The sequence below is a fragment of the Xenopus tropicalis genome, chromosome 3 (assembly GCF_000004195.4).
Source record: "Xenopus tropicalis strain Nigerian chromosome 3, UCB_Xtro_10.0, whole genome shotgun sequence".
NCBI classification, from domain to species: Eukaryota; Metazoa; Chordata; class Amphibia; order Anura; family Pipidae; genus Xenopus; species Xenopus tropicalis.
The window spans coordinates 32,671,002-32,696,253 of record NC_030679.2 but is presented as its reverse complement, the minus strand read 5'-3'; the positions used below and the strand labels follow the sequence as shown (position 1 = coordinate 32,696,253).

The following is a 25,252-nucleotide window of genomic DNA, read 5'->3' as shown; positions in this document are numbered from 1 at the left end:
AGTAAAGAAGCACCATATTAAAGTGCAAATATAAAATGAAAGCAATAAAAAAAACTAGATTAAATGAGGAACGACATAGATTTGTACTGCTAGAGGTAACCAGAAGGATTGTTATGCAGACTTGTAGTGTGCAGTGGCCAAGATAAAGTGATCATGGAATGATCAATATATCAATAGTATTAATAGTCATTGTAATTTTTCATGGTCATTTTAGGTTTAGAAGCTGATTTATATTTCCTTATGAATTTTGATCTTAAAGATTGTCAACTATTCGAACGTTGCTGCTATTTTAATGAATTAATCGATTCGATAAGTTAGTCTAAGTGGTTTGGGCAATATCAATAATTATTAATGTTTATCATTGCCTGAGGCATTTATCATTTCTTATCTCTTTCCAGCCAAAATAACAAATGGTTTATAATGTTACTTAGTTATTTATGTTACCCAGTTATTTATTGAATTAGGATTTTTTTTCTAAAGTGATCCAGTTTGATTGGATTCATTATTTTATATATCAAATCTGCATGTCATGTGGAGCATACATGGTACATACCATACAATACATACATACCCACACCAAATCTTTCAGGTATTGAAGCAAACACATATTTTTTTTAATTTTGTCTAACTGTAATTTTTTATGTGTTTTTGTTGAAATAGGCTTCAACATATCACCACATTCAGGAAATTACCATACAGCTTTTAAGAACAGTAATCAGAACGGTCATAATGTTGGACCGGGAACAGGATTTAACGGTAAGTTTCTTTGTAGATTATTTGATCTGACATTTATGAAGAATTCTGTGTTTTTGTGGGATCAGTTTAAATTACAAATGCTTTACCTCACCAACACACAAAATAAACATACAAGTGTTAAATATAAAATATAGAACATACTGTTATTTACATGTATTTTTTTTGGTATTTTACACACAGCCTGTTTAAGTATTACAGAATAATTATTGGAACAAAGTACAAGTAATAGCAGCCAAAATTAAGATCTGTTTCCCTCTTGCTTGATATAAATGTATAACTACAACCATGTTAAACATGATAATATGAGTGTGATATGAGTAATGATAAATTAGACCTGATATTCCAGGGATAGTAATATATGTATTTGACCAATAGAGTTTTCTAAGAAATCCTAAATACACTGTATAATTAAGCTATAATATAAAATTTAGAAAATATATATATGCTGTATCTGGGTTCTACGGGTTCTATAACAAAATTATGAAAGTGCTTTATATACTTATATATATATATATATATAAACTATTACCATGTCCTTAAGTGGACTGTATAATTAAGCTATAATATAAAATTTATAAAATATATATATATGCTGTATCTGGGTTCTACGGGTTCTATAACAAAATTATGAAAGTGCTTTATGTATATATATATAAACTATTACCAAGTCCTTAAGTGGATTCTGTCACAAAATGCATCAGATAATAGTGCTTCTCCAGCAGAATCAATGAAATCTATTTTTCAAATGAGCAAATACATTTTTTAGAATTTAATGTTGAAATTGGGGGCATGGGGCTAGATACTTTCTTACCTTCACAAGTGCCCTCAGCCATGTGACTTGTGGTCCGATAGACTTCAGTTTCTCTTTACTGCTGTGCTGCAAGTTGGAGTTATATCACTTCCTTCCATTTCCCCCTCAACAGCCAATCAGCAGAACAATGGAAAGGTAAGAAGATAACAGCCCCTGACTCCCTCCCATACCTAGTGGTAGATATGAAAATAGCACTCAATTGTAAAACACCCAAGTCCAACCATGACTCCAACCAGTTACATGGGAGTAGGAGAAACAATAGGTTACCTGAAAGCAGTTCTAATGTGTAGCGCTGGCTCCTTCTGAAAGCTCAGACTCAGGCACAATGCACTGAGATGGAGCCTACACACCAATATTGCAGCTAACAAATACATTTATCGTTTCATGAATAAAATTTAAATGGTAGAAGGAATTATTTAATTATGTCCAATATACAATATAACAGGGTGTAATTTAGCAAAAAGAAAAAAGAAATAAAACTATACCATAAAAACGATAACAGAAACCCTTTAAATTGTGTGTTTGCTTCAGAAACTAGTATCAGGCTACTTGGTCTCAGTGGTCTTATAGGTCAAATGTTAATCATGGCTCTATACCCACCGGTACAGTAGGTGCATATAGACATGCAGTTAATGTTGGAGCGACAAGATTGCTGCTCATTATACTTGTCATTTGGCTGTAATTGATGCAAATTGTTTTTGTCATTTTATTGAGTGCATGCCATTGTACAGATAATTACTATTCTTCTCAGTTCTCTGTTTGCATATCATAAATCAGTTTTACCCGCCAATGTTCTAAATTGCCAGTGTTCATACAACCTTTTAAGAAACTGCAATGCTTCAAGTCAACCACCCACACCCCTTTTATTCATAGGGAAGAACAACACTGGTAAAAAGCATTTAGCTTTTATTTTAAAATTCAAGCTTGCCAGATCCAAGGATAGGCAAACTATTGGCCTGCAGTTAAGAAATGTTGTTCTTATTAATAAAATACATTGAGTGGTGTTAGTTATATTACCTTTGCCTTTTATTCACATAAAGCCAGACATATTCCATGTTAGATCAGTATTTTGTAGCAATTCTTAACATTTGCACTCCAGCTATTTCCCAAATAGATTTTCTTCTAAAGAGCTGTTGAGTTGATATCCCAGAGATCTGCAAAGTCAATCACTTGAATGTCATCTGAATTAGTTTGAATTAGATGGTCGTGACAGTATTGAATACCTTTCTTCCTTGATAAAAGCAGATTAGAACATGGTCATTTTTATGCATTTCCCACAGCAGCATCACAGTGTTCTTTCAATAACTGCCCATGTCTGAGGTTTTAAGACATTTTCAGCATTAATTATGGATGGGTTATGGATGGGTAAATGTATGAGCCTTATACAATACAAAATGTCCAAAAATTATGCTCGGTTATGCCTGAAAATATGAGCTCTATGATCTCTATACATGCATACATGTAAGAAAGGGTATTGTACTTTACACTCCTATTTGAACACGACGCAATATAATGGATATAGAAGAGAGAAATAACAGCTATAGATGTAGAGAATGTATAAACTCACCAGTAGGAATGTTGGGTTTGGGTGCCAAGCCCCAAACCTACAGCTAGAGGGAGTGTATCATGTCTAGATATACCCATTATATAAAACTTCATGTCAGCTCTTTGTTGCCAGTCTCAAAAGTTCATGGTTTCACTGCAACAAAGTTGTCCAGGATGTATGCATTCATTTGTAATAGCTGTGGCCCTTTGCCATCACCTTCAACTGACTTGATACAATCTTTTATTAGATAGTCAGTAGGGATGGACGAATGCAGGCATGGATTTGCAGCGAATTTCTGCAATTTGCCATTTGTGTGCTTCAAAAAAAGTCATGGTTGTTTAAAATTGGGCACTGTCATGTCAAAATAGGCACAATTGTGTCAAAATGGGTAAATGTTTTTGTCGTATTGCAAATTTTTCGCCGAAGCGAAATGGGACAGATTCACTCATCTTTAATAATCAGCAGGACAGGAAAAGAAAACTAGATAAAAAATATTATTTTGTAAGAATAATAAGCAATCTCAGAGTTAATCATTCTCCTTGCATCCACTGTGCTGTATCCTATGGGCCAATGTCAGTTAAATTAAAGGCACAGGGCTAATTGAGGTACTCACCACAAAACTTTCGGTTTTAATTCTATTGTATTCTTTTTTGGTTCAAAGATATGTAAATGCTATTAACAGATACACGTCTCGGATAAAATAATTGGTATAGTTGCTTATATTGGAAAGCTGAACAAGGGACACTATAATCAAAATGAGAGTGAGAAGGAAAACAACATATTAAGAAAAATAAAGTATATTAAAATACCCTGAATTTATTCATTTCATTTATCCTAAATGCCACAAAACAAATTATTTTATCTACTACCTAGGTGCAGTCTTTCTGTTAATCTTTGTTGTTTTCCAAATCCACAAGTTTTCAACATTAAAAATGTGTTTTCTAATTATGATTTTAATATGATATGGGAAAGACTATTAGGTATTTACATGGATTCACCCAGATGCACAGTACTTCCAGTGAAGATACATCAGATTGATGCAGCTGGAAGAAAAGGGGGAAAAAACATGTTCAAATACAGCTCAGCCCTTTCTTCCATATGGAACAGACAAGATAGGGATGCTACCGCTTACTTCTGCAGTATATATGCAGAATATGGGTTGTTGCTATAATCCTAAATAGGGGTGTAGCGAACCTCACAAAAAAAGTTTGCGAACCCGTTTGCGAACTTCTGCCAAAAAGTGCGAACTTTTGCGAACTTTGCGAACCCCATAGACTTCAATGAGAAGGTGAACTTTGAAACCTAGAAAAGCCATTTATGGCCAGAAAACTGATTTTAAAGTTGTTTAAAGGGTGCCACGACCTGGACAGTGGCATGCAGGAGGGGGATCAAGGGCAAAAATTTCTCTGAAAAATACGTTGTTGTAATCAGTAATCAGAAAATAAAAGCAGTCCTTACAAGGACTATTGGGTTACAGCAGATGAGATCAGAAGGACAGCTGCCCACAGCAGCTACATACAGAGCAGTAGAAAGTAGATTACTAGTCAGCAAAGCTACCTAAACTGTCCCTCAAATCCCTGCACAAATCTCTCCCTATGCTAATACAGAGCAGTAGAAAGTAGATTACTAGTCAGCAAAGCTACCTAAACTGTCCCTCAAACCCCTGCACAGCTCTCTCCCTATGCTAACTCAACAAGCACACACAGGCAGAATGTAAAATGGCTGCTGGGCTTCGGTTTATATATGGAAGGGAGTGGTCCGGGGGTGGTCCAGGAGGGAGAGCTGCCTGATTGGCTGCCATGTATCTGCTGGCTCTGGGGTGAGAGGTCAAAATTTGGCTCCAGCTAAGGCGAACCCAAAATTGCGAACATCGTTAAAAGTTCGCGAACTTGCGAACTTGCGAACACCCGATTTTCTTGCGAATTAGTTCTCCGGCGAACAGTTTGCTACATCTCTAATCCTAAACAATGTAGATTTCTATAAAATTATATTGCATTAAACAGCTCATATGTAAAACCCTGCTTTTTTTTAAAATATATACTTTCGTTGAAGTATGTGCTATTGGGTAATTCTAAATAGAAAATTGCCATTTTAAAAATCCCACCTGGGATCATAGGATTCACAGTGCACACAAACAAGCCAAGGCACACATACATGCTAGGCCCCATCAGCAATTATATATATATTCCAGTTTGGTATATTATTATTGTAGTTTGGTATATTATTGGTTAAGTGTTCATTCTGGGGTTTTTCTAAGTTTTCTGACTTAGGGCTCCTTCTTACTGCAATATAATACTACATGAATTCCATTCATTTGAACGTAGATCTATACCTTTTTTATTATGATGATCATTGCACCCAATCAGATGTGTTCAGACTGAAGATTAATTGAGACGTGCAGTGAAGGAAAATGGTAGTAGCATACAAAATATCACCCATTAGGTAGCATTAAAATTTTATTTCATTATATTAAAAGCGTCACTTCATATTGTGTTGGATTCTATTTAACTGCAGCTTTAAAAACCCCTGAGATCACCTAAGTTTTTTTTCTTCTATTTAATTGCATTTGCTGAGGTCATTAAAAGCTAGGAGAAGCTCCTAGCTCTGCATTAGCAACAATAAAAACACAGACCAGTATACAGTAGAGTACATGTACGCAGGTGCCCAGAGCCTAAGAGAAACTTGGAAATCAAAAAAATTGTGTTCACATTTTATAGTGCATGGCTACAAAGGTACACTATTTACATATAGTTGAGCCAGATGCTCTGTGGGTTCCATGATGGAGTCTTGAATTGTTTTCTGCCTCTGAGGCAAGTTGGAGAGGCTTTACATGGGGTTCTTTCTCCTTCCTTTGGATCAACTTGCAGTTTTAATTGGACAAAAAGGCTTAATTTGATGGAAACTGGCCTTTTTCAATCCTTCATACTATTTTACCATATTGTAGAATTAGAGTTAAGCTTTATACAAAGATTAACATGACAAGTTTCTGCTTTTTACAACAAAAAATCATTTCAAAGCCCTTTCCCAAACCTTTTTCTGCTTTCATCCCTCTCCAAAACTCTTCTTCTTTAGGCTGTCATACTCTGGCTGGCACATAAGGCTTGTGTTGTGCAATAACCTGATAGATAAAAAATAATGTTTGCATTGGTGCCCCAACCTATGATTTCCTTAGGGCACCACCCCAAGTCTAATGTGACAACCATGGCTTTTGTCCAATATACAAAGAGAATATATCAGAATCCTTATCATTATAGCACAGGTATGGGATCCCTTATCCATCCATTATCCAGAAAACTCCATGTTATGGGAAGGCCATCTCCTATAGAGCCCATTTTTACCTGGAAATTCTGGAGCTCATGGTAAAAAAAAGTATATTTTTTTATACTTTTTCAGTATTCATAATGTAATTGATGTGTGTACTATATAACCACTTTAAAAGAACAATAATAAGCTGAATTATGAGACCATTATTCAAATAAGATTTTTTCCTTAGTGTCTGCAGTTAAGGGACTATTAACTCAACAAAAAAAGAAAAAAAAGAAATCCTCCTGTCAAGAGAAAGGGAAGTTCTTGCTGGTAGGAAAGGATATTTACATTTACATGGTTCTCCCCAAGAGGACTGTGGCTGTGAATGTGTCCCATGTGTTATCACCCTGACAGGTATTTTAAATAAAAAGCATTGTTTTTCTACACAGTATGCAGATATTCTGATTTGCAGATAAACAAATGCATCGTTTTTCATGGCAATGTTATGCATATGGAGGCTATTGTGAGAATCCTGTAAGAATATTACAGTATATATAATATGCAGTTATATTTTGGGGCTTAATTCTGTAGACATTCATATAGATATGACTATCTATATAATCATATAGTCATGACAGCTAGTGAGTAGCCCTGTATCTGTGTATACCTACAAATGCTTCTTTTTGCAAATTTAGAGTAGAGGGGAAGGTTATTTTATATGTAGTGATAAATGTTTGCTTTATAGGGGCAGCAGAATTAAGAGCCCGTGCAGCATGTGAATATTATTGTCCCTTTACAAAGCACCATCATATTATTGGTTAAAAGGGGTAAAATAAAGCAAAATGTCACTTGCATTGTCGGCGCAGGAGGAGGGTATAAATGTGAAGTAAATGCTTCAATTCTGTGATAACATCTGTGTTTAGCCACCAAGTAAAGCATAGAACAGTGAGCAAAATGTCTGTGATGTTGATCTGAACAGATCGATTTTTAATTATCTTTCTTCTTCAGGCATAATGAGCATTAGATTAATCCAGGGTATTATCATATTATACAGGAAAGATTTATTTTTTCTGCTGCTTGCAGAATTATGGAAGTGATGGCTTAGTAGAATGTAGATTAATATGGCAGCGTATTTAGAGGATCAATTCTAATAACATGCTTAAGTAAAAACTAATATGAAATTTCTTGCAATATTTATTCAGTATGCATGATTTATTTACAAGAAGAAATGGATCTAAAATCTTTCTGACAGTAAAGTGTTTTTTCTGCATAGATATGTACATTACATCGAAGTGTCTACGTGTTAGGGTGTATTTATATATATATATATATATATATATACTATGTATATATATATATATATATATATATATATATATATATATATATATATATATATATATATATATAGAACATAGGGTGGAGAGCACACCAAATAACTCATAGCAATACCTGGGTGCCAGAGCTGAGAGAGTCATGTAGCTATGGGCAGTGTCAGCACTCACAGGATTTCATAAACGATTTATAAGGACCAAAAAAAACAAAGGTGATGATATGAGGTGAGATTTATTAGTCCTACGTTTCAGTTCCCTACTAGAACCTTCATCAGCGGGGAGTGCTGACACTGCCCATAGCTATATATATATATATATATATATATATATATATAGCAATGCCATACCATGCATTTATATTAATGTTGTAGAGTTATGTATGTATAGTTAGATAGATGATTTGGGTTGAAAGCAGGCAACGATTCATGAAGTTCAACCCCTCCAAATGATCGCCAACTTATGTGTGTGTACTGTATATTGTGACATGCTGACTGCCTGTACACAATTTGGGGGGGGGGAATTTAGCTATGGTAGGCAGGTAAGCAGAGGATCTGGAGCATAGAGACCGGGACACCAATTCTTCAGGAAAAACACAGGTTTTTTTAGGGAAAATTCTTCCCAACATAAAGCTCCTAGGAACACAGTTCATCAACATACAGTTCATGATTATGATTTGTCCCTTCTTCAGGGCTCTCACCTCCCAGGGTAACTTCCAGAATCTGGAACTTTTACGGGGTTTCTCACCATCCCTAGTGACTTTTACACATCCACGGTGACTCTCACACTTGTGAACATTCTGGCTTCACCTTAAACCTTGCTGACTCCTCTCAGCACTCATCAGCCTGGTCACGACTCCCTCTGCTCCTTGCAGTGGCAGAAGGCACCCCCAAATCCTCTGGGAGTTCCTAACACAGGCAGGCAGCTTACCTGCCCTGTGACCTACTCTGAGTCAAGAACCATAACCCCAACTCTACCCCCCTACTGTGTGATTCCCACAGCCCTTTTATTTCCTGCTCATCTGCAGCCTAGTCAGGCAGCTCCCTACAGCCGGCCAACTGAAATTGTTAGCTGGAGTTCAGAATGGAATTTCTTTCCTTTTCTCTCTCCATTCACTCCAGGGACCTATTAATTTGTCTTTTCCAAAGCCAGTAACTTGAAAACAGCATTACCTGCTGCAAAACCAGGCATTCTCCCAGTTGCTACTTTTATCCCACCTTTAACACTGCTGGAAAATACACCAAACAATGATTATTCATTGCATCTCTCACAATATTTATATACACACTTACATAAATATAGAGAAATTTACACTCGCATATACAACTCCACCAGCAGGGCATTCCCCCCTCCCAGCAGCCAATCAGCAGAACAATGGGAAGGGAGCAAGATAGCAGCTCCCAGTAGGTATCAGAAAAGCACTCAAGAAGTCCAAGTCCAGCTCTAGTTCGATGGTAGTAGGGGAAACAATAGGTTACCTGAAAGCAGTTCTAATGTGTAGCGCTGGCTCCTTCTGAAAGCTCAGACTCATATATATAATATATATAATATATAATATTACAGCCAAAAAAAAAATACATTTATTGGTTGAAAAATAAAATTTTAAATCATAGCATAAATTGTTTGCAATGTGAACAGAGTAATATAGTAATAACAACTATACCATAAAAATCACAACAGAATCCCATTAATAGCCTTTTTATGCAAGATAGCACGTTACTTTACTAGACACTGCCTAGACCTGTGCTGCCTACATACTTCACTTTAATGTATAACTAGCATTTATGTTTCCCCCCCAAAAGTACATAACCTTGCATTTATTAACACTGAACCACACTTTTCAACTTTCTGCCGAGTTGTCCAATTTAGTCAAATCTCTCTGCAAAACAGTAGCATTCTTCATGGAATTTATAGCTTTGCAGTTCAGTATCATCAGCAAGAACTGAAACATTACTTACAATGCCAGCATCAAGGTAATTTATGAACAAATTAAAAAGCAAAGGACAGCCCTCTGAGGTATTCCACTAACAACACTGGAAAATGTTCTCTTTTGCATCATTCTTTATAATCTTTCAGCCATTTCCCTATCCAAGTACACATACTAGGCTGAAGGCCAATACTTCTGGTAATGTACTAACTGCAAAATCTAGGTACATCACAACCCAGTACTTTCTGCTCACCTCCTCATAAATGGCGACTATATTAGTTTATGAAGCTCTATTGTGCATAAAACCATGCTTGCACAAGCTCTTAGTATTTCTGATTTTAAATGTATTTCTGTATTGTATCCCTTATTGCCCCCCTCCAATAGCTTTTCCTACTACAGAGCTCAAGCTAAGATCTGAGGCTGAGGATAGGGCAACTTTTTTGTATTACAAGATTTTACATCTTTCTTAATTTAGGTAGTTCTGGAACCTACTAGGAAAGTTGTACTTGGGTATTTGCAAACCTTTTAGCTTTTTCTGACTTGGCTGCCTCATTACTGCAGTTAATATCTAGATAACTAAAGCCACCCATATAATTAAAGTAACCCATTATAAAAACTTGACCTTTTTGTAAAGGGTTTTCCATTTGTAAAAGTAGATTAGTGATTCTAATCACTTATATTGAGTGGTTTCATAATTTGTAAAACCCTCATGATTTTAGATTTGACAACTCTAATACAATACTATAATTCTTGGTTTGGTGTTTTGTGCTGATGTAAAACCAATCCTTCCTGCCATACTATATAACATAATAATAGATGTAAAAACTTTTATTGTTGCATCAGTTACTTTTTTATCAGCATTTCCATTAAAATTATAAAATGTGTCTTTCCATTTTTGCACCTTATTAATTGGACAAATTGGCTTTCTCTACAGATTATAGATACATGCACCTCTACCCTACTGTTCATAAAACATAAAAACTCAAGTAAGCTAATTAAAAATGTGTGCATGTAAGGTTAATGCTGTTCAAAACAAAAAGAATGTTACTGCTGGTAGAGACCTACTCATTAATTGTCTCCAGTAGCATGGAATCCAGAGACATTTTACTAATTAAGAAATAGTAGTCAATTAGCAAACCAACATGAAGTAGTTAACCAGGATCACAGTAACCCTGAACTCTTAGAAAGTACATGGGCACAGTGTTGTAATGCTGGTTTTCTGTTGCTTATTTCACTAATGACATTTATGCATAATAATATTAAACTGCTCATCAAAATGGCTTATTTACTAAAAATTATTATTGCTTCATAGAGTTGTGAAGAATGGTTTGTATTCATTAGTGGGTTTTAATGGCATCAGATATACACCTCATTGTGTTGTTCGTGCTGATTTGGAAGCAGAATGTAGTAATTCACCTGTAGAAAAATTAGATCCAACTCACATAGCTGCTTTGTGTACTTTGCCGTCATAGTAACATTATCTACATTTTATATGCCATGACAATCTGTTTCCATCTGACTCTCTTTTTGACAGGGGTGTTTCTGGGGCTGCTGTCACCTGAAGCCTTCCCTTTCTCGCTCTGAATTTCCCTCTTTGGTGTCCACTATTGCAAGGGTTGCCACCTCTGCCAGCTTTCTTTTGGGCAGGGGGCAGGTATGACATCACCGGGGGCAGGGAAGAGGTGGGGCTGTGATGTTGTGGGGCTGGGAAGAGGTGGGGCCATATTGTAATGCGGGGCTATGACACAGCAATCGGCGATTGCCTGATCACCGTGCCAATGTTAGTGAGTCCTGCTGGTTTTCATTATTCGGGAAACTGGCCAGGAGGTTTTGACCCGGACAGCCCTTCAAAAACCGGGCTGTCCGGGTCAAACCCAGACAGGTTTTCATGAAACTTACGCAAAATTTTGCCATGAAAAATTTGTGGTCACATCAAAAAAGGCACAATCGCTTAAAAAAAGGCACAATCACTTAAAAAAAGGCATGATCGCATCAAAAAGGCATTGCCGTGTAAAAAAAATGTCATGCATGTCAGAAAAGCTGCACGGTACCCGCATTTTACAAATTTTTCGCCATTTCGCTAATTTTTCCACAGTTCTGCAATTTTTTGGCCGAATCGAAATGGGATAGATTTGCTCATCTCTTAATACAAGCACTACTTTGAGGTCAAAAGTGAGCACGCATTGATGTTATTCAGAAAGCTACTTGCATCTATTGCACTTATTTGCTTGCCTTACTCTTATTACTTACACGTAAGTGAACCCATTGACACAAGGGAACCCTGGAACTACTGCCATCCTGGACTTTATGAAGCAATAATTATTTTTGGTAAATAAGTGGTTTTGATGAGCATAGGTAAGTCAAGGGCTTGTATCAGTCCAACTACACAGTAGTTTTTTTAAGGGGTTATATAACCACCTTCACATACCTCTCCTCCCTATAATAAACTACTATCACATACAGGCCTCACCTATTAAAACACTAATCAAACTGCAAATATTATAAAATGCATCACCAAATATAAATGTTACCTACAGTGGTAATTATAAAGTTGGTAATTATAAAACATTTTTAATTGGAAGAAAAGTCTGACTTAAAGCAACGGCAGATTGTTTTATGGCAATGCATTTTTCTCATATATAAAATAGAAAAAAAAAAGTTACTTCTGGCTAAAAACTGGAAGGCCTACCTTTTCAGAGCAATTGAGGGATAATAAGGTCTCAATTCGTATAAATGATAATGAGAAACATTTGAATAAATTACTGGTATTCTGCTGCTACAGTTTTTCCACGGCAAAAAATGATAACGGTCACTGCCTGTGCCATTGCACTTATTATTTTCCACTTTAATGTTTGAGTCAGAGATGTGGAAGTAAATGAAACTTTTCTCTTATCTTTTCTTTAAAATAATTTATTGAAGAAAACTGTAGTTTGATCAACAGGCCGAACACATTTTCAGTAAAAGCGGCGTTATGATGTGCTTGGTGATCAGAAGTCTGAAATTGCTAGACACCCAAGTGCCTGTGTCTAGGGAGGCAGATTTGGGGGATTGTTCTCAGGTACTTATATAATAAGTATTAGAAAAATAAACCCTCCCCACCAGGCATCCCTGCCAAATCCAGCAGTGGTGTGGGGGGTAGGGCGTTGGATGAGGGCTCTAGCCGAGGTCTCCTGGCTCTGGTGCATACTGTATGATGTCACTTTCGGCAGAAATGATGTCATACGCAGAGGAATTGATGTCGCATTTAGTCCGGTGCCTAGGGTGGCACTGGACCTAAATGCAGCACTGTATATAACTTATCCTGTAATTGTTTAGCACTGGCTATTTTTACACCAGGAGATTGGGGATTTAAATGGACTAGGAGAAATGCATTGAAATGCATGGGAAAAGGTGCACCAGTCTAAGATACTTGCTACATTGCTCCCAGTTGCAGCAGAGAAAACTAGCCTAGATGTGGTAGTATTTTCAGGGTTCAATTAGTAGGTTGCATCAGTAGATGTTAGTGACCTAGCGAATTGCTCACTAATGCCATTATTAATGCTGCCCATTGTGCACCAGAATTCATGCCACCCCCACTCTGCACAAGATAATTAGTAATCAGTATACATTTTTTCTCATCATGCATATGTGTGACACATGCAAATTACAGAAAACCCTGTATAGTGGGGGAAAACCATGGTGATGGTGAAAATTCAGCTTTGCACTATGCACCGCAAGGGTCTGTGCAAAAAGCAGCAAGAAATTAGAATTTCTGTCTGTAGAATAATTATGCGTGTATTTAACACTGGTCGTAATACAGATGGCGCTGTTCTATTCCTGCAGTAGCTTCTTTTCAGAGCCTGTCCTGCTAGGTCTTCTCTCTCTTACATAACAGAGTTGTGCCCTTTGTTTAGGGATAAAATGTTCCTTGTTGAATAAACGATGACGATGTGCTGCCTGTTTTGGGAGCCTTGAGACAATCTAAAGAAGCTAAAGTCAGAACACAACACTACCCCACTTTTGAGAACCTCTTCATAAATATATCTCATAGCTTTGCAAGATTATTGTTTTTTTTGTTGAACTCTGTGATTGTAAAACATATATTTATTAAGACACACAAAAGAAATGTGCAAATACTTTATTTACATGTTGTGTATTAAACAAACAAAAATATATATATGCTCAATTTTGTTATAACAGCCTGTTCCTAATAGGAAAACTATTTAGGGTGAGCAAATGTGAAAAACAAATAATTGTCTTACAGTTTATTATACCACAAAGAGATCAGGCCAGCCGCTTCAGAAGTTCGAGTTCATCTATTGTATTGTATTTTAAATCCACCAAAAACATTTCTTTTTCACTTTCTTTGCTTTTTTTCTGAAGTCTTGTTTTTCGGGAATGACATTATCAGGTTCAGGTTTCTGTACAGGAGGCAAAACAGGGCTTTGTTCCACTTCATCCAGCATTTTCAGAATATGGAGGAATCTGCCTTCTTGTTGCCTGAAGTCATATTCTACACTAGTAAATGCAAGAATAGAAAATTCAGTAAATATTTGTGTATACTGTTCTGTGTAAAGTGGCATGTACTTTATTTGAGTACACAATATTACAATAAAGATACACATAAATATACATACATTTTTATTCTGGCAACAGAATGCAATGGAAAATGCAATCAAACATATTAATATATTAATGGCTGGCTTTTAGATTTACCCTTCCAAAGTACAGCCCTTAATTAATTTATAACTCTCATCCCAAAGCCAGAAAAGGACCACACAGTTTGATCTAATTAAGTTTGTTCTAACTCAAAGATATTCGCCAAAATACTTGACTCTCGGCTAAATAACTTCCTACCAAAATGACTTAATTCCATTCGGGTAGGTTTTGTGTTAAGGAGGAAACAAGTGGCACAATACGTAGAGCAGTAAATATAATAGACTTTTATCAATATTACTAAAACACCAGTGATCATGCTCAGTCTTGATGTCAAAAAAGCATTTGATCCCTTGGGGCTTTATGAACACCCTTAGTTGGGCATTCTTCTCTTATTCTTTTTTTGCTAATGCCTTATATGAAATCATTGACATTTCTGTCACTGGAGTGCCCTGTTTCTCTTGCTGTGGCCTATGCACAGGCTGGGCTTCCTGAAGCACTTTCAGGTGCATTTCAAATATGCAACAGGACAAGACAGGGCTGTCCCCTATATCCATTACTATTTGCTATCAGTATTGAATCACTAGCAGCGATCATATGCCAATGTTCTGTTATAAACGGTATCACAATCAGAGATGAGCTGATGATATGTTATTAAGATTATCTTCCCCACAAACATCTTTACCCAACTTCCATCAACTTTAAGGAGATTAATGAAATGTCTCTCACTACAAAATGAATAATGATAAGTCTGAGGCACTTCCATTACATAATACAGGACCCAACTTGAAGCATTTTCATTTTCATTATTTTGGTTAGGCAGAACTACCCCATTATTTTAGCTAGATTAAAAAGGGATATAAAATATGGAGTACATATGGCCTTTTCTGTTGTGGTAGGATTTCAGCTGTTAAAATTAATCTCCTCTCACAAATTTTATACTTGTTTAATTTAATTCCATTTGTGCCAAAACTGTTTTGGATAAGAACTTCATCTGGTTTTAGAATGCTACAATGTCATTGGTTAGTTGGTCTGTACCCAACATTGACTGGTAAATAGACCACACAACCAAGCACCAGCACCATTAAAAACCTCTAAATATATGGTATCTGCTTTGCAACAACTCGCCTATTGGTATTTCCTAGATACTATAACATTTTACAGTGTCATTGGTCAAATTGGTAGGCATGTGAAAATGAATGGCAAACTGAAGCTCAGAATCTTTGAAACATATTTGGGCAAATGTTGTCCTTTGTCCCTCTTGAGTAGTTAAGATACTTTGGAATTGCAGAATCTAATTAGTCAGTAGGGTGTCATGCAGTTTTGGGTTAATCACATTTAAGACTGAATCTCACCACCTTTGAAAATTCCAAGGTACATATTTGCTCAAATGGAAAGCATATGATTTTGGGGTAAACAGGTAGCAGACTGAAGCTCAGCACCTTTGAAACCTCCTAGGTACATGATTTGTTTCATTTGGTTGTACCCTTTGGAATGCTGAATGCTGAGGGGGAACCAGGTTTAGTTGACCTTCTGTTGTATGAGAGGACCAGTCCCTAAGGAGTTTAGTTACATTGTGAATCCAAATGAATGATTACTGGTAACATGAGACCAGAACCCAAGATTTGCAAGGCCATTGCACATGGGGCTCACTGTTTTTTGGACCAAAAATAATTGTTGACATCCTTGTAGATGACAAGATGACTTTTATTGTATCACTTAAACTTTTGGTTCATGTGGCAGTTGTTTATTTCCCAATTCTCCCTTTATGTTTGTGAGGAATTCTGCCAATCACAGGAAAATCTCCAGACAGTGTTATTATGGGGGAATTGATTAATAATGACAAAATAAAAGATCTCTATTGACTTATTCTTCCACTAGAGGTTTTTCCCCACAATCCCAATCATAATTAAGAAACAACTCAAATAGATTAAATGCGATCAGGTTTAATTTATAAAAAAAATCCTGCTTCAGTTTTTCAGATACACTTCTCATTGACTTCCAAAGTTTTTAATTCAAAATGTAAAATTTTTTTGCACTTGATAAATCTAAACAAATCTAGCTTGAAAAACTCAAACCCAAATATGTTTCAGAAAGCATTGTTTTTGCCTGGATTTTCTCCTATCATGGGAAAAAAATTTGATTAAATCTTGAATATGAATGTACCCATGAGGTTACCCAAGCTTTTTTAACTCGTGAGCCACACTCAGATGCAAAAAGTGTTGGTGAGACACAACATGTTGCTCACAAGCCACTGGTCTAAACCAAGTGTTTTTCCATGTATGGGGTAAGGGTAAGCAATGTAAAACAGTTGCCTAGATAACTAACATTATTCCATCCTCATCAAACCCATTCAACAATATTTTTAACATGTAATTAAAATGACCTTTTAACAGGGTTTTATGAAAAAGAACAACTTTACACCTAAAGGAATACTTAAACAGCAGATTTTTTTTTTATTATATTAAGTGACCTACTAAAGAATCTCACCAAACTGGAATATATATATATATATCAGTCAAGATTGCCCTTTTACATCCTTTCCCTTGATGCAACATTTTCTGATGGTCTGTGTGCTCCGTCAGAGATCAGCTGACAGGAAATAACACAACGGTAACGGGAGTGGGAATGTGAGAGGAAAGATAAAACATTGTCCATTAATTGGCTGATGTGACCTAACATGTATGTGTGCCTTGGTTTTTTTGTGTGCACTGTGAATGGTATGATCTCAGGAGGCGACCCTTAGAACTTAAAAAAGCAATTTTCACATACAGTATGAGCTGTTTTATGTGATATATATTTTTTTATAGAGACCTACATTACTTGGGGGTATAATGTTCCTTTAAAATACAGTACCTTTCTATTAGCATTTGAACAAGTGTCAAACGCCAGCAGAGATTTCCTTTTGTTTATCTGACAAAACTGAATTCATTTTTAGACTACTGTTATGAATAACAAAGATTACGGAACCAACAGTGGATTATAGAGGCGTTTTTCACTTGCATAGCTTCTGCACATTGTGCTTAAATAATCCTCTGCTGTTCAGACATCTATGCCGTTGTGTGCTGGCAATGTGGTCTATTTCTTAGATAAGCAGGGCTTTCTCTATAATAGAATTTTAATGCATTGTATTATGAATGTATGTGCTTATGCTGACTAGATTTCTGTGAACTACGGTAAAGTGCTGTATGTAGTCAAACACTGCTGCGTCTGCATTTCTCAAGCCATTATTACTGATTTTCCAGATACTGATGGTCATTTTGGTCGTTCTGATCCATGGTACAGTGGATATCAGCTACTGCAGGGGCAATGAACCCTCAAATTGCACCTATTTTCTATTGTGGCAAACTAGTGATATCACAAATAGAGCTTCATCCTTAAAAACATTTCTAGAGATACTGTATTCTGTATAAATGGAGAAAAACTTCTCCAAACTTGAATACTTTCTTCTACTGATTTGCTCTGCAACCTTCTCTATTACTGTCTTTATACTTTGCTCATAAAAGGTAACATATGAATAAAGTCTAGGATATTGTTACAATGAAATAGGCGAACGTGTGGAGACATTGAGTAATGGCTGTTATTACCAGAACCATGCAATCACAAATGAGACATATTGAAACTAATTACATTCTAGCGTAATCATTTTGTGAGACGGCTTTGAACATTTGTTACTGCTTGATGGGTGAAAGGTGGACATCCTGTTTTAACATTTATAAGATTCAGTATAAATCAGTAGGTTGCTCATAGGGAATTGGTCTGACTAGTTCTATTCATAGAAACAATACATTTTTGCAGTATATCTTTATACAGATTATTTCCTGTATTTTAAGTTGGCCATACACGGGCCAATAAAAACAGACAGACTGAGTCGGCAGGTTATTGTCCCTCAGACTGTCCTGCCCAGCCGATATCTGGCTGAAAATTGTCCATGTGTTGATCAGACAGGTTGAAAAATCCCAATGGGGTGAGGAGCATGTGGGTTCGTAATTTGGTCCCAGTCCAACAGCATGCATCCCATCAATGTAATCTCATATTACCCACCTAAGGTGGCAGCATAAAGAACATTTGGTGGTACAGATCTTCTCTGCTAAAAGAACTAAAGAGGGCTAGTGCTTACAGCAGAGGTTACAATCTAAAATCTTTGGTTTATTCATCTTTTTCTCATTCAGATTTCACTCTCTTATTAAACCCTAATCACCATCATTTACTCTTAGGCAATCCACCATACTGGGTATGTTGGAACTGCAACATAGCATCAGATGGAAAACTGCAATATGCCCTGACATATTCTTAAAAATAAAGGAATAGACAATAAAATAAGTCTCAGCAAATATATAGGCCCTCCTCTTAATTTTATCGGGTTTCTGTCTGAAGAGTATAAAGAAGAAATCAATTCTATGGCAGTTGAATTTATTGAGGGCACAATAAAGACAGTGCTCCCTTAATCTTCTGAAAGTATTTGCAGGGGGAGACAGTGATCCCAGGAACTTGCTTTGTTGCTTCTGAAGGAACATTAAAGCAAGCTAAAAAGTCTACATACAACAACCTAAGTACAGTACCTTGGGAATGGTACATTTATTTTACACAATGCAAAGTAGTTAAATGTATCAAATAGGAAGTTCCCCTTTAACTAGACAGAATTTCTCCTGCCCTTTCGACATCTGTTCCATCAATTTGTCCAAATCCCTCTGCAAAGGGTGATACATCTTGCTTGGATCCTTAAACACATTTTTCTGTCATTTTTAATGCGGTGCTAGCACAAAGAGCAGACAAATGAGATACAGTACCGTACAGCTCCTGAGCCTGTCTTAGGCCATTTTATTCCTGAGCTGCACAGAATGGAAGAGGGACACCGACAAAAAATGTGATTCTGTAATAATGCAAACAAGCTTTCCCTGGAAAAAATCTAACCCTTTCCCTCTGCAATTGTTTGTGTCAGTAGGAAACTTACATTATCTACATTTAAGATTAAAGAAAAATTAGATGGTTAGAGGGCCTTGTTGTATTATTTGAAAATGGCTAATGTTTACACATGAGATGGCAGCATTGAAAGGTAGGGAACTGCTTGCCTGATGTAATGAAGCCAGTAAATCTAATGGTAAAACCAGCATACCATTTTGTTTGATAAATAGCTTCAATTAAAGGCCTTTGCTACGTTTGTGACACACGTGAGTAATGCAGTTTCCACATGATTCTACATGGCACTGTGTGTATTCAAATCAAATGCAAAAGCACTGGGTGCTGGCCGGTAACTTAAATAAATCCAACTAAGTTCTGCACAACAAACCACTAGAGTTAACCTCCCATGGCCTTCTGCAGAACTCCTGTAAAGCCCCAGAACTGAGCATCTTGATCCAATTACTGCTTGTAAACCTGTAAAGCAGATAAAAACTCTGCCAGGCAAGTTTCTGGAAATAACATCAGTTAAAAAATATAGTATCATTTATCATTAAATCTGACAGTGAATGTGTTTTCCTCAGATTGTTTTTATATGACTGATATTTTTAGGTAATAGTTTGGCAGACTGTATGTACTGCCTGGGCTTCCCAGCATTTTCTATAAGATAGCTGTACTGGTAAGAGTGTGCACTAAGTCTAATGTGATTTTTTATTTATCAAAGAGTGAACATGAGAATTCATCATTTTTTAAATATGTAATATTTTCTTAATATATATATATATAACACCTTAGGACTCATTTTCAGGATGAGCTACAAAGTGCCATATTTCTTGTCATAACTTCTGCTTGCCAAGTGGGCATCTTCTTATGTTACTTACCAGTGTGTCAGTGTGTCATACAGCAAACATAAGGTGCATTGGAACCCCTGTTTTTAATGCCTGCTCAAGACTTATGGCACAGGGCTCCTTTGTCTGTGCCAGCTAATACAGGGCACAAGTGGTAGAAGTTGTACAGCACAGTTTGAACATCACAATGGATAGGTGCAAGAACTGTGTGGCTGAACCCTGTACCTGTTGTACTGTTTCTCCTGTATATAGAAATTTCTAGCCATTCTAAAAGTTGTTTTTTAAAAAAAAAAAAAAAAAAAAAGTTAAAGGAGAGTCAAACCCTGAGAGCAAACCTAGACCCCCTCCATAGGCCTCTCACACATACCGCACCACCGGGGACTCACAAAGCAGCAGCTGTTGCTTTTCCTGGCAAAAATATGCAGTAAAGCCCAGCAGGCTTGGCAAGCTATCTTGTGTAACTCCTAATGCTGACACGTGGCGCGTGCAAGGTGCAAGGTGCAAGGACCAGATTGACTTCACCTTCTCATGCACCTGTGGCAAGATTGCACGAAACAGGACCTGAAATCATGCAAGATGGTGCCTGCCAACACTGCTATGCTACTCCACAGATAGGCAGAAGAGACACGTGCCTAGGGTGCAAGGATGGCGGGGGATGGGGATGCATACAGTTGCCTAGGCCGCGCCCATTTAACGTCCTTTAATGTTATTTGTATATAAGCTCAGACACTTATATTTAAAAAATATATCATAACATTGTCTTTGCATGAGCTTTATAATTTTGCCTTAAAAGTGTTTGCCCAATGCTTTTACATTGTCTATCTGCCATTGTCTGCCATATTTGTGCAGCAGTAGGCCATTGGCATTAGAAACTATAACTGACAGACTGAGAAGGGACAGTCAGGTTGGCAAAACAGTCAGGGTTAGGAACTTCAAGTAACAATATAGGATCCCTTATCCAGAATGCTCCAGACCAAGGGTATTCCGGATAAGGGGTCTTTCTGTAATTTGGATCCCCATACATTATTGATACTACAAAATCAATTAATTAACATTAATTAAACCCAATGGGTTTTTTTTGCCTCCAATAAGGATTAATTATATCCTAGTTGGGACCAAATAAAAGTTACTGTTTTATTACTACAGAGAAAAAGGAAATCAATTTTAAAAATCTGAATTATTTGATTAAAATGGAATCTATGGGTGAAAGGCTTTCCGTAATTCGGAGCTTTCTGGATAACGGGTTTCCGGACCCCATACCTGTACTTACAAAAGCAGCCCAATCAGCAAAAAATGATTAACATGACCTATAGGTAACTTTTTATGTACAATAATATTTTAAAAAGTAGTTTTTTGTGTCAGTTTCACTTTAAGACACTCACATATTTCTCATAGTTCTGATCCTAGTTGTGCATCTCACTCACTAAATCAGGTGTATATATAGCTGTAGCAGGACAGAGGCTTCCAATTACTGCCTGCAAACCTGTAAAGCTGATAAAAACTCTGCCAGGCAAGTTTCTGGAAATAACATCAGTAGGAAAGAGATCTCCCAGCCTGTGACAGCGCTGTACAATTAAATTAACTAAATCTTGCTCCTCTTTAAAACGTATTCTCATCTGTTTCAGCTAATTGGGTACTTTTATGATTTTCATGGGTATTAGCAATGGTGAGATAGAAGAGCTAGCATTACTAGTACAGGTATAGGACCCATTATCCAGAATGCTCGGGATCAAGGGTATTCCGGATAAGGGGTCTTTCCGTAATTTGGATCTCCATACCTTAAGTCTGCTAAAAAATCAATAAAACATTAATTAAACCCAATAGGATGTTTTGCCTCCAATAAGGATCGATTATATCTTAGTTGGGATCAATTACAAGGTACTGTTTTATTATTACAGAGAAAAAGGAAATCAGTTTTAAAATTCTGAATTATTTGATTAAAATGGAGTCTATGGGAGACGGGCTTTCCGTAATTCGGAGCTTTCTGGATAACGGGTTTCCGGATAAGGGGTCCGATACCTGTACTATCAACAACAACAAAAAAGTTTCTGTTTAAGGTTACATGTATCCTCCATCTTGATATTTTTCAATTTAAACCTTCATGTAGTTTTAAAGTAAAGCAGTTATTTGACTTATCTGTCCTCATTTGCCATGCAAGCTTGTGTTCTTAATTAGGGAATCTCAGCTTTAGATGACATTATAAGCCACTGTCTGCAATCAGCAGATGAATGTATGTAAGCATTGCACAGTAATGAGAGGGAGAAATAATACTTAGAATAACACATTCAAGAACTATAGATGCAGATTTAAGAGGAAAGTTTGCTTTGACACAGAAATGCAGACACCGAGCATCAAAATATTCACTGATGGACTTTCTTATGTGATTGTGTAGTTACTGGTGGCATTTTCAGTTCAAGAGTATAAGGGACCTTTGTGAACTACAATGCTCTCTATCAGTTGCGCCTAACACAGTATTGGCTGTATCCCCCTGGTATATACAGGTATGGCACCTGTTATCAAGAATGGAGGACCTGGGTTTTTCTGGATAAGGGATCTTTCTGCAATTTGTAATATTTTAAACTTCAAATAAATCAGATACGATTGTTTTGCCTCCAATCAAGATCAAGTTCAAAGTGCTGTTTTAAGATTACACAGGGAAAGGAAATTATTTGTTAAAAATGGAGTCTATGGGAGACGGTCTTCCCGTAATTCAAAGCATTCTGGACAATGGGTCTCCAGCCAAGGAATGTGATACTGGTAAAAAATTGCCAACATGTGTATGAAAGTAAGCTTTATCAGAAAGGTCTATGTAAATACAGCCATAAACACTTACAGAACTGCTGTTCTTAGTCCTCAGTGAAAAGAAACACCATATTACGTTCCTATACATAAACTTTGGTGTCAGACATCCTGCTCTCAGCAAAATCCTACTCAGTTTGCTGTTCTCTCCTCTCTCCTCTCTCTCCCTCCCAACTCTGCTCTCTCATCCTTCCATCACTGCTGTAATCTGATCTACCAGCAGCCAGAGTTGCAGCACAGAAGTTACCGAGACCAAGCTAAAATGATAGCTGCCATCTTAAAAAGAGGGAGCTTCTAGGGCAGTTTACTCAGGTATAGTAAAGCATTCTGCAGAATAAATATAGCATTCTTACTGGCACTATTGTAGCGAAGCTATTGGCATTAAAATGCCAAAATGCCTGTCTTTCTCCTTTAAATGATGCTAAAACAGTTATGTTATCTTTCTGTATAAGCCAATGGTGCCATAGCTGTCAGATCAAATCCAAGTATGCCACCTCCACATACAAGTAGGCCACCTCCACATGCTAACCTCTTTTTTTTTTTTTTTTTCGGATACTGACACAATGGGGTTGCTATGTTAGATGATAAGGACATTTGTGAGCAATCTGCCTGAGACAGTTTGGGCATGAACCAAAATTTTAACATGAGTCAGTAAGACCTTCATAGAAATTAGGAAAACTGTCACTGACATTGTTCTGCGGGATTACATCAAAACATTGCTTTAGTTTCAAGCGTTTCTTTCTTCTGTCTCTCTGTCCTAAGCTCTGTATCTTGACATTAAAAAAAGTTAAATTATTGCCAAGGTGTTTAAGTCAGAAACACTGGATTAGATAGCTTGGCTTAGTTTGCTAGTTTACCATCCCCTGTCTATTGGCAGTTAATTTAATTCTCTGATGGAAACAAAGCTAGTAAGTAAAGTCAAATTAACAGATGAGTTAGGGTTATAAAACATTTAAAATACTTAACTACATGGCCCCTAAAAGAGTGCTGAAACTATCCATGCAAAGAATGAGGCAGCAGTACAGGCAGGCAGTGTTTTAAAAAAGAACTCCATATAGCGGGGATAGAGGAGAAACTGAAACCACACATAATCCCTATTTTCAATAAGATTCAGATTATTTCAAAGGCTATGGGGTTTGTTTATTCTGTGCTCATCATCTCAATTTGAACAAACAATTTTTTCATTAGTGATTATAATTAGTGATGGGCGAAATGTTTCGCCAGACATGGATTCGTGGGGAATTTCCGCGTTTCGCCATTGGCCGATTGTTTCGCAAAGCGGATGAAAAAATTTGCCGCAACAAAAGAATAGTAAATTTTTTTTGATGCGCGTCATTTTCACCGTTTCGCAAATTTTCCGCCATTTCACGAATCTTTTGAAAGATTTGCACATTTTTCTGCGAAGCGAAATGGGACAGATTCGCTCATCACTATTTATAATGGTAAAAAATCTGTGGACTGTTTTTAAAGGAAAAGAAAAGTCATTTTGGTATTTTACTGCCAATAGATTCACCACATTAGTGCTACCTATAACACTATATTTATTCTGCAGAAAGCATTACCATACCTGAGTAAGGAGCCCTAGAAGCGTTCTCTGTTTGTTTAAGATTGCATCTGCCATTTTAAGTAGCTTCCTGATACAGTTTTATGAATTCTTATGGGAGGGGGGAGCAGGAGAGGGGAGAGTGGAGAGAACTGCTTTGACTCTGGCCCTGGGAAAGAATGATTTTTCTGAGAGAGGAAGTCAGTTACCCTAAAAACTTGTTTACAAAAAATGAGACAAGAAATCCTCTATTCATTCAAAGTGAATGCAAGTGCTGAACGCAAGTGAAGCACAACTTGATGCCATAGTTCTCCGCAACATTTTTATTATGATTATTAAATATGGCTGCAAAAAGGGTAAAAATATTAATGATTATTGCAAATAGTTTGCTGTAGCCTCATTTGTTCTACTAATTATGTAACTATCAAAGTTTTCTTTAAAAAAAAGTGCTGTCACCTGATGTGCAGTGAATGTGAAAAGCGTTATAATGGCATTTCTTCAACAGCATGCTAATTTGTCAGACGAGAAACAAGGCAGGCACAATTGTAATTAATAGAAAAGGTCATTGCCCATAGACGTCTTACAACTCTTCAGGTCTCTTTTGTATTATGCTAATTAGCATTTTTGTATTAAAATAATTGTGCTAATTAAGACTTATGTACTGTCACAATTTTAGCTTGCACAAAAACGCTCCTATCTTTATGTAAGTACGGAATATGTAATGTAATATAGAAGAAATTCCATGTAGGTGTGTGCATATGTATGTGTTTGTCTTATATATACACACTGTATATGTGTATTTGTGTATGTGTATTAATTGCAAGGTAAAATGTGTGATTGCATTAAATACCTATGAGCTTAATAAAGATATTGACAAGGATTAATGTTTCACATGGGTAGACATATATAGC

At 36.6% G+C, this 25,252-nt stretch overlaps 2 protein-coding genes across 2 annotated transcripts in view; one reads left to right on the top strand and one right to left on the bottom strand.

Moving 5' to 3' along the window:
* The window catches only part of dock2 (dedicator of cytokinesis 2), a 350,017-nt gene that overhangs the window by 151,825 nt on the left and 172,940 nt on the right, over positions 1–25,252 (top strand). The window contains exon 27 of the mRNA XM_031898788.1: positions 661–756. Within this exon, the coding sequence (XP_031754648.1) occupies positions 661–756 (96 nt within the window). The remainder of the gene's footprint in view (positions 1–660; positions 757–25,252) is intronic.
* The window catches only part of insyn2b (inhibitory synaptic factor family member 2B), a 69,525-nt gene continuing 57,992 nt past the window's right edge, over positions 13,720–25,252 (bottom strand). The window contains exon 4 of the mRNA XM_012959755.3: positions 13,720–14,114. Within this exon, the coding sequence (XP_012815209.1) occupies positions 13,928–14,114 (187 nt within the window). The 3' untranslated portion in view covers positions 13,720–13,927. The remainder of the gene's footprint in view (positions 14,115–25,252) is intronic.